A 9,564-nucleotide genomic window follows, 5' to 3' on the forward strand; every position below is an offset into this window, starting at 1 on the left:
GACATCGGTCAATTTGCCGAACAGATGAAAATGTCGACTCTTAGTGCATTTGGAGTTTGTTCCACCAGGTCAGACTGTTAGTCAAGTTTTCTATTTAAAAGCTCTAAAAAGATTGCATAACAGTGAGTGACCAAAAAAGGCCCGATTTGTGGCAGACAGGGGACTGGTTTTGCCACCATGACAATGCACCTGTTTACGCAGTCATTTCAGTATGCCAGTTTTGGGCAAAAAACCAGTATGCCTCTCTTGACTCATTCACCTTTCTTGCCTGACCTCGTTCTGTGCAACTCCTTTTTGTTTCTGCAAACGCAGAGGAACATGAGAAGAGTGATTTGGTGATGTAGAAGAGGTGAAGAAAAATATGAGGGAGGTGTTGTCAGCCATCCAAATAGATGTGTTTGAAAAATGTTTCCAAGAATGGAATTACAGATATGAAAAATATACCAAGTGTAATGGACAGTACTTTGAAAGGTGATAAGGTTGTTTTGTAAAAAAAATTTAAATACATAGCTTTGAAAAAAAAGGTCCTTTTTGGGGTGTGGAGGTTACCCCCTCGTATATTAAGAAAACATCCCAGCCCAGTCCAGATCACATTCAGTATTAGCCCATAAGTCTGATACTCGTCCCTAAATCCCTCTTCAGAGTCACACAGCACATGCAATGATGCAAAATGCAGGAAGATCACAGGCCGGTGGGTGCAAAGTCTTGTAGATCCAGTGGCGGTGGACACATGTCCAGGGGCTCTTGCAGGTCTCATCGTGGCTCCAGGTGGCTTGTCAACAGGAAGGTGAAAGCCGAGAGAGATGGTTGGGCGTGGGGGAGGGGAACAGGCTCCAGCCAGTCATCTATCCCAGTCACCCTCAAATAAAGCTGCAAACTGATTGACAGGCTACGTTCCTTCCGTATGTTCCCACAGGAGCTCTGTTGACCCCCAAAATTAACTCTCACAGTAACTTCAGATGCTCGTTTGTTTTCCCAAGTTCCCAGGGGAACTGCTTATCTTAACATCAAGTTGGTTTAAAAAAAAAAAAATCGAGTTGCCTTATAGACAAAGCCAACATTAGTGACAGGAGCTAGTTTGGGAAATGAAAACCACCAAGAATTGAAAAGTAATTCCATTCTCTGTTTCCTTCTCCCCGCAACCGTTGTCCCTAGCATCACTCAAATCTTGGTGTCAGAAAAATCAGAATGTGCAGTAACCTAAATCTTTTTTTCCCCTTTTATTTTTTTCTTTTCTGCCCTAGTATTACTAGAACCTTTGCATCAGGGAAAACAGAAAAGGTGATCTTTCAAGCTCTCAAGGAATTAGGCCTTCCCAGTGGAAAGGTATTCCTTCATTTAATTGTGTGTTTCTGAAACCGCTTTGTTCATTTATGTCCTTACATGTAAGGAGCCAGCTTGTTGATCTTAAGTTCATCTTAATCTGAACCTGTCACATATAGTAAAGTTAATTTCCTCACCCCCTGGTCCTCCTTTTTCCTCCTCTCTCCCTCCCACCCTCCACCCTTCTTTTTGTACTCTGGACAATTTCACCCAAATATTTTTGAATTCAGCTAGTGTTAATTTACATATTTGTTTGGTCCACTGAATTAAGAAAAGGCAATGAACGTTAGGCTCCCCTTTTCTACAACTCACAGAGATGATTTTAGGGAATCCTAGCAACCCAGCCTCCAGCAAGCAGAAAGTCAGTGTGTTAGGCTGAGTTGATTAAAGAAAGAAATACAGTAATATTCATAACGCATAAGAAAGAGCTTTATATCAAGAAGTAAATATATGTCAAGAAAGCATCCCAACCCAGTCCAGCTCATCTATAAGTTCAATACTAATCCATAAGACCCTTTTCAGACTCACGCAGCCACAGGGAATGATGCAGAATGCAGGAAGATCATAGGCCAGTAGGTGCAGAGTCTCTTGGATCCAAGGCAGGGCTCCAGCAGCTCTCAGAGTGGCCAGCAAGTAGGCAGGTGAAGGGGGAAGAGAGAGGAAGAGAGGTTCCCAGGGCTCTCCTTATGAGAAGGCCACGCCGCAAGGAGGCACCGCCGGGCTGTGACCTGATTGACGGGTTGGAATGCACCCATATGCTTTCATACAACTTCAAGGTGGCCTAAAATCATCTAACTACCACAGTCAGCATCAGTGAGAACAAATGAATGCAGTTCTTCAAGGTCGCTGTAGACTTATGAGGTAGGTCTTCCCAAACAAACCATGGTGTTCACGACCCTGGGAATTTAAATAATTGAAAATAACATAGTGACGGCAAGAAAAATTCAGACAGGCCACTCCTGGAACCTGCCCTGTTGAAATATAATCTCCCATATGGAAGGCATATTTTCATCTAGCTGTCCTAAGCTACTTCATGTGGTCTTGGGAAAGCTTGCCCAGAGTGCATGTAAAGATGGCGTGTGAGTTGGTCACCACCCATTAGTTAGGCTGCTAGTTCTTTTCCTTCAGGAAGAAAAGGAGGACCTATTTCTCTGTGTTTGTTGTGGGGGTGTTCTCCATAGCAAGTCTGCCTGTCGCCTGAGGTTTGCAAGCCCAGACCTTGACTGTGCAGTGGCCAAAAACGTATGGACGCTCCTGTTCTAGCAGGGTGCTGACCTGTGAGCCAAGATCTAGGTGACTTCCTGGTTTCTGTCAGCTGTAATCTGGAGTGGAGGTACTGGGACCCCAGGAGAAATGCTTCATGGCCTTTCCAAGTCTCACCTTCCAGGAGAAAGTGTTTCCATGACCGATGACACTGTTATTCCTTGCAGAATGATGAGATTGAGCCTGCAGCCTTTACTTATGAAAAGTTTTATGAACTGACCCAAAAGATTTGTCCTCGGACAGATATAGAAGATCTCTTCAGAAAAATGTAAGTTCCATTTATGAGCGAGTATCCCGTAAATGTTATTGTTGCCCTTTTAGAGTTTAAAAACTTTTTTTTTTAATCATAGGATTGCAAGGTAGTCTCTTCGTAGTAGCTAGGCATCTAGGCTAGTCAGGCTTCCTTACATTTTCACCCCTTAGCTGATCAGTGTAAAAGTTCGCTCTTTGGGTTCTTGAGAAACTTTTACATAAATTCATGGCAGCCCCTGGAATTCTCCCCACCCCTGCATTGGCTTTACTAACGACCTACAGTTTTAACCCGCTCCTTTAGGTATTAACCCAGTCTGTGAACTAACTAGATTCAACATGGAATGTCCTTAGGTTGTTGAAAAGTTCATTCATTCCAATGATTTCAGATGGATGACTTACATGTTGTTTTTTAAATAACATCTTTTAATCAGGCTAAAGTAGAATTGTAGACATTTTTCCCCTTGAGAACTAGTAGGCGGGTTTTCTTTATTATTGGAGTTTTTATTTTATTGTTTTGTTGGGGGGTTTTGTTTTGTTTTCCCCTTACAAACAGTCTCTGGCCACTTTAAGAATGCACCACTATTCAGGGTTAGACAATAAGTCTTAGAAGTTACCGTCAACATGTAAATCGTACCTGCTGTCGCACCATATACAAAAACTTACTTTGTCTAATACATTTCTTTTCAGCAATGGAGACAAAACTGATTATTTAACGGTAGACCAATTAGTGAGCTTTCTAAATGAAGTAAGCTTTTTCATACATTAACTCCATCCAGTCTGTGTGCAGTGGCTTGCCTCCTCTAGTGTTCTCATTGCATGCCCCCGTCCGTCCATCTGTCCATCTGTGGCATGCCCTCATTTGCTGCGCTGCCACCAGCTGTGTCCCGTATGGCCTTACCGGGTGCAAGAATCGTGGCTGTCCTTGTGTGTCCTTCTGCTTCCTACATATTGGCTTTGTACACTGCTTTTTGTTGGTTTCTGGCTGTTTGTGCAGCTCTGCCTCTGTGGATGTGTGGATTCTGAAATATCTTCATTTCAGTAAATGTGTCTTATGCTTTGGCAAGATGATGTTCAAGGTTCTCCCCGCTCCCCGCCCTCCTCTATTGATCTCCTTAAATAGAGAATGGATTGAACTTGTGGCACTGTAATTGAATTCTCCTTTGCTAACTTCTTCTGAGAACCATTGCATGGACTAGAAAGCCTCATTTTTGTGTTTCTTTGCTTTTTATTCTTTTAGTGGATTGCATGAAAGAATAAAATATATGTAAGTTTAAATGGATTATTTGGACAACAAGCAAAACACTTTGAATTCCTGGGTGAAAGTATGGCATATGATCAGCCAATTGGATTGCAAGTTACATTTTTACTTTTTATTTTTATAACAAGCTTAAAGCTAAGTTTAGAATATGATTCACTTAACAACCAAAACTGGTTGACAAAATTGGCATAGGCCCAAGAGAAAAAAATATTTTGTAACAACTAAAATTAACCTCTTTTTCCTGTGTCCACATAAAAACATGTTTTCTCTTCAGTGAAACCCACTGAGGCTCTGTTGACCCAGAAAGAAGGCCCCCTGATTTTCAAGCATTAATAATTAGGAGTTAATAATTAGGAGAGGTTGAGTGAGCGAGAGACAATATTTTAAAAATAATTTCTATACCCGTTAGACCGCATAAAGGGAAAACAGTGGAAAACAGCATCGTGCTAGACACACAGGATGTTTCCAGGAAAGACAACAGGCAGACTCTGCTTTGCCATTTGATAGAGACAGATCTGTTTTGTCAAAAGGCTCTTTTCTTTCCTCTAAGAACTCAGAGGCTCCCAAAGTATAGGACTGCACTTGAACAGCTATGATACCCAGAGTCCAAACACACTGAATGCAAGACACAAGGTATTCCTGTACCCGCCCCGATGCCTTCACGTTGCAGTACTCCCTTCAGGACAATAGTTATTGTATTTCAAGGCATCTCAAGGTTTTCCGCTCTACTAGTTTCTAGTCATGCACTTCCCATGTGCCTAGTCTTTCCCAGATATTATCCACAGTCTTATGCCACAGTTGCTCAAAAGTAAAATGTCCTTGCTTTCTTCCCTTAAATGCTTGCCCCTCCTCTGCTTTTTAATACCCCCCACCCCTCCGTTTTATTTTCCTTAGTTTCTTCATGTACTTTGGATCACTGATCACCTCAATTTGGGCAAGATGGGCAGGAATCCTGCTAAATAGGAATGCTACTAAACCAGAAGGCACTTCAGTGGAGAGGAGAAAATCTACCACAACATCAGTTTATCAATTCTATTTTTTTACAAGGCTCCTGTGTGTTCTGGGTTGGAACTGGTGCTCAATGCACACTGCCACTGAGTCCATTCCACCTCCTGTCGCCTCCCTCTAGACAAAGCTGCCGGGCTGGCAGATCTTGAAGGAAGCAGACATCTTCCTCTTTCTTCCATGGAGTACCCACTGGCTTTGAACCACTGACCTTGCCATTGAAGCCCAACACTGAGCTCATAATGCCATCAAGGTTCCTTTGTGGAACATGACAGAGATGCTAAAGCTACAGGTCTCTGCTCAAAGAAAGAACCATTTCTGAAACCACGAGGATAAAAGTTGCCTTCCTGGTCTCGTATGCCGGGTCTTTCCTTTGTAGGTTGTCTTGTGGGCCCATCCAATAAATAACCACTCGTAGAGTGCGTGTTTTTTTAAAGACATGACATTTAGCCTTTAAGAAATATAATCACCTATATCATATAATTGCTCTGTCACTCACATTATTTTCTAAAATACTCAAAATCAGTGCTCATGGAAGCAGCAGTCAAGGGATCAAACAATGTGTTGCATTAGGTATATTTCTGCACAAGCCCACTCTCTGTCTTGGAAGCAGTAAAGCCAGAGTGCTCTTTAAAGGCAAGGATGGTGAAACGTCCTCTTACATCCTTGATCCATGTTGTCAGGAGGGACCAGTCCCTGGAGAAGGACATGATGCTTGGTCCAGGAGAGGGGCCTTGGCAAGATGGACGGACACCATGGCCTCAGCAAGGAGTTCCAGCAGAGGAACCACTGTGAGGCTGGTGCACAGAGTCGCTGTGGGTCAGAAGTGACGGAATGGCACCTCACAATAACAATTAGTCGTCAAGTCTCTTCTTAGTAAGAAAAAAGCTTGGTGAAGTCAGCCAACTGATGGACTGGACAGAATGTGAGTGTCTCCTTGAAGAAGCTCTGTCCAATAGAAAGAAAATTCTGCTAACTTTTGGTCCCCTGTCTGTTGACTCCTCCCTTGGCCCTTCTTAGCCCTCCAAAATCAAAAGCAGCACATAGGCAGCGTCACCCCCAGACCCTGTAAGGAAAGGACACGGAGCGCGTGCTCAGGAAGGAAGTGTCTATAATGGCAAAAGCTAAGGCTTACGCATGAAAAATAAAATGTGCATGCCATGCAATCCCGATAAAACAGAATCTAACAAGATCCCAGAAGTCCTGGATCATGCGACCTCCAAGGAATCCTTGCCATCAAGTCCACTGGGACTCAGCCACCCGTAGGACAGAGTGGAACTGGCCCTCTGGGTTTCTGAGACTGTACATCTTCACTGGAGTAGAAAGCTTTGTCTTCTTGGCACAGAGAGACTAGTTAGTGGTTTTGAACCACTGACCTAGTGGCTAGCAACCCAGTTCAGACCCCACTGGGCCACCAGGACTCCTCAGATCATATGATTATCCAATGAAAAGTTAAGTCCCATGACTCTTTGAGACGCCAAGGCCGTTTTCTCATAATTTGAAGATGATGGTGATTTACTCTGAAGGCCAAAAAGAAGCACTAGAAAGCTCTTGGGATTAATAAGACTTAGACAACCTTGTTGATTGACCAAGAAATGGTGGTCACCGCAGAAACGACCACCCACATCAGTAAATCACTTCTCCGCCACCTGCACTGCCTTGGAGCCCTTTCTGACCCAGTGACCATCCAGGGTGGAGGGGAGCTGCTCCGTGGGGTCTTGGAGGCTGTGAATCTTCAGAGAAGCTGACTGCCTCGTCTTTCTCCCTCAGAGGGACTAGGGGGTTCAAACCGCTGACCTTTCAGTCCAGTACTTAACTCAGTGGCACCAGGGCTCCTAGGTACCCTATACACCAGCATGAACCAGTTCAGATAAATAAATGGTAGGGGGAAAAAATCCCATCTTTATTAGCAAAAGTTACAATAGTCTTCTACCTTCCACCTTCCAGTTTATAGCCCCCTTTGCTATTAAAATTTCCACTCTTGATCGCCAGGAACAGAAAAGGAGAGGAAAGACAACTGACCATTGACACATCCTCCTTTTTGTGCTGTCAGCACCTCCCGTCTTTTCAGTTAGAGCTTTAGACCCACCTCCTCAATGGTTTTAGTGTTTCCCCGTTGATCACTCCCCAGAGTGACCTGTGGACCTGCAGTGCCAGGACCACCTGGGATCCTGTTAGATGCAGTCCTGCTCAGGCATGCTGGTTCATATTATGCATTTAGCAAGGATCTTTCAGGTGGTTCGTGTACATATCACAGTGGTGAAGCATTTTCCTAGTGGATTATCTGGCTCTTACTGGGATTTTCAATATGAATAAGTATAATACAGAGGCAGTAGATGTATTCTGTTATGCTCTATAGAGAATTTGATCGTGGAAATCTATCTACCCCTGCCAAATCTCTTTGCCCCCATGCAATGGGCTGAAGAAAACTTTCTTGGCCCTACATCATGAAAACAGCCAAGTCAAGTCTAGTATGATGCAGGCACTTAGGCGCCTCCAGGCGGTGGAGGCCACTGGTCATTCAGCTGCCTGAATGTGGAAGGGTTGATTAAATTCTCTGGGCTTCCATTCGTTTCCCCTCCTTTTGCTTGTTCCTAGTGAGAAGCTAGAGGAGTACTGGAGGCATAGTGGTTAGACACAAGGCTGTTAACCGCAAGGTCGCCAGTTTGAAAGCACCAGTTCTACCCTGCCCTTAAAGGTTGCCGTGAGTCAGAATTGACTCGATGTCACTGAGCTCGTATTGAGTTAGTGGGAAATGGCAGTCGTTTTTTCGTATAAAAATTCTAGCTTTGTGACTAACACATCGTGCCGTTTGTCCCCTTGCCTGTAGACGATGCAGATTGCACTGTTACCATTTTGAAATAGGAATACTTTAGGGAACACCAGGATGATTTTATCTGGTAGAGCAGACACAAAGGCAATTGCAATTTCCCTTAATACTCATTTGCTATGAATGTATTTTTTTAGAGTAGGGCGTTATGATACATCCATTTTAAGATTTAGAAACTGGACCAGACTAAGAAGAGTGTGGCATCAGGATTGGAGGAAAGGTCATTAACGTGCTGTGTTATGCAGATGATACAACCTGGATTGCTAAAATAAAAAGGACTTAGAGCACTTACTGATAAAGATCAAAGACCATAGCCTTCAATATGGATTACAATTCAGTGAAAACAAAAAGCCTGGGCTAATGGACAAAATTATGATAAATGGAAAAGATTGAAGTTGTCAAGGATTTCCTTTAACTTAGATCCACGATCAATTCTCATCAGTCAAGAAATAAAATGACATATTGCATTGGGCAAATACATTACAGAAGATCTCTGAAAAGAAGTGGAAAGCTTATGACCCACACTTACTGGGAATTCCTTGTTCATGGAGAATAATTGCAATCCCCGATCCCCATCATGAATGGGTTTCAGTGGGTTACCTCCACCTGCGTACGGTAGGCACATGCTGAGCCAGTCAGTGTAGGGTGTGTGCCCAGTCAGTGTAGTTCTTTAATGCTTCCTCCCCCCCACTATCAGGACCTCAGTTCTACCTTACAAATCTGACTAGACCAGAACATGTACATTGCTACAGGTAAGAGCCTGAAACACAGGGAATCCAGGACAGATAAACCCCTCAGGACCAATAGTGAGAATAGAGATATCAGGAGGATAAGGGGAAAGTAGGGGGCAAGAGGGGGAATCGATCACAAGGATCGACATATAACCCCTCCCAGGGGGATGAACAGCAGAAAAGTGAGTGAAGGGAGACACAGAATGAAGTCAGCTATGAAAATAATAATCTATAATTTATCTAGGGTTCATGAGGGAGGGGAAATGAGATGCTGATATCAAGGGCTCAAGGAGAAAGAAAATGCTTTGAAAATGACGATGGCGCCATAGGTACAAACGTGCTTGACACAATGGATGAATGTATGGATTGTGATAAGAGCTGTAAGAGCCTTCAATAAAAGTCTTTAATAATAATAAAAAAGAAGTACAAAGCAAACTTTGTCATTTTGAGGTCTAAGGTGTATCTAAGCCAAGTCATGGTGTATTCAGACACCTGATATGCATTTGAAAGCTGGACAGTGGATTGGAAAACCCAGAGGAGAATGGGTGCATTTGAACAATGGGGCAGTGAAGAATATCAGAAGTACCGTGGACTGCCCGAAGAAAAGGCAAATCTGTCTCGGCAAGATTGTAGCCAGAATTCTCCTTTAGAAGCAAGGAAGTTGAACTTTATCACTTGTGCTTTAGACATGTTCTAAAGGCTTTGGAGAAGGACGTCATGCTTCCTAGTGTAAGTGAGGAAAAGAAGCCCTTCAATGAGATGATTGGCAGAATGGCTGCCACGGGTTCAAACACAACCACCATTGTGAGGATGATGCAGTCCAGGCATCGTTTCCCTCTGTTGTCCATAAAGTTACAATGAGTTCGGACGGACGCAGCAGCACCTAACATCAGCCATCGTAA

The 9,564-nt window shown here is 43.4% G+C and overlaps 1 protein-coding gene across 4 annotated transcripts in view; it reads left to right on the forward strand.

The window, feature by feature from the left end:
* PLCB4 (phospholipase C beta 4) overlaps nt 1–9,564 on the forward strand; it is a 422,814-nt gene that overhangs the window by 308,724 nt on the left and 104,526 nt on the right. For all 4 annotated transcript variants that reach the window (XM_045295217.1, XM_004698161.2, XM_045295218.1 and 1 more), the window contains exons 9-11: nt 1,245–1,326; nt 2,754–2,854; nt 3,526–3,583. In XM_045295217.1, coding sequence (XP_045151152.1) covers nt 1,245–1,326; nt 2,754–2,854; nt 3,526–3,583 — 241 coding nt within the window. The remainder of the gene's footprint in view (nt 1–1,244; nt 1,327–2,753; nt 2,855–3,525; nt 3,584–9,564) is intronic.

This window comes from Echinops telfairi, unplaced genomic scaffold (assembly GCF_000313985.2).
Source record: "Echinops telfairi isolate 266 unplaced genomic scaffold, ASM31398v2 ScPeMD7_5592;HRSCAF=6446, whole genome shotgun sequence".
Lineage (NCBI taxonomy): Eukaryota > Metazoa > Chordata > Mammalia > Afrosoricida > Tenrecidae > Echinops > Echinops telfairi.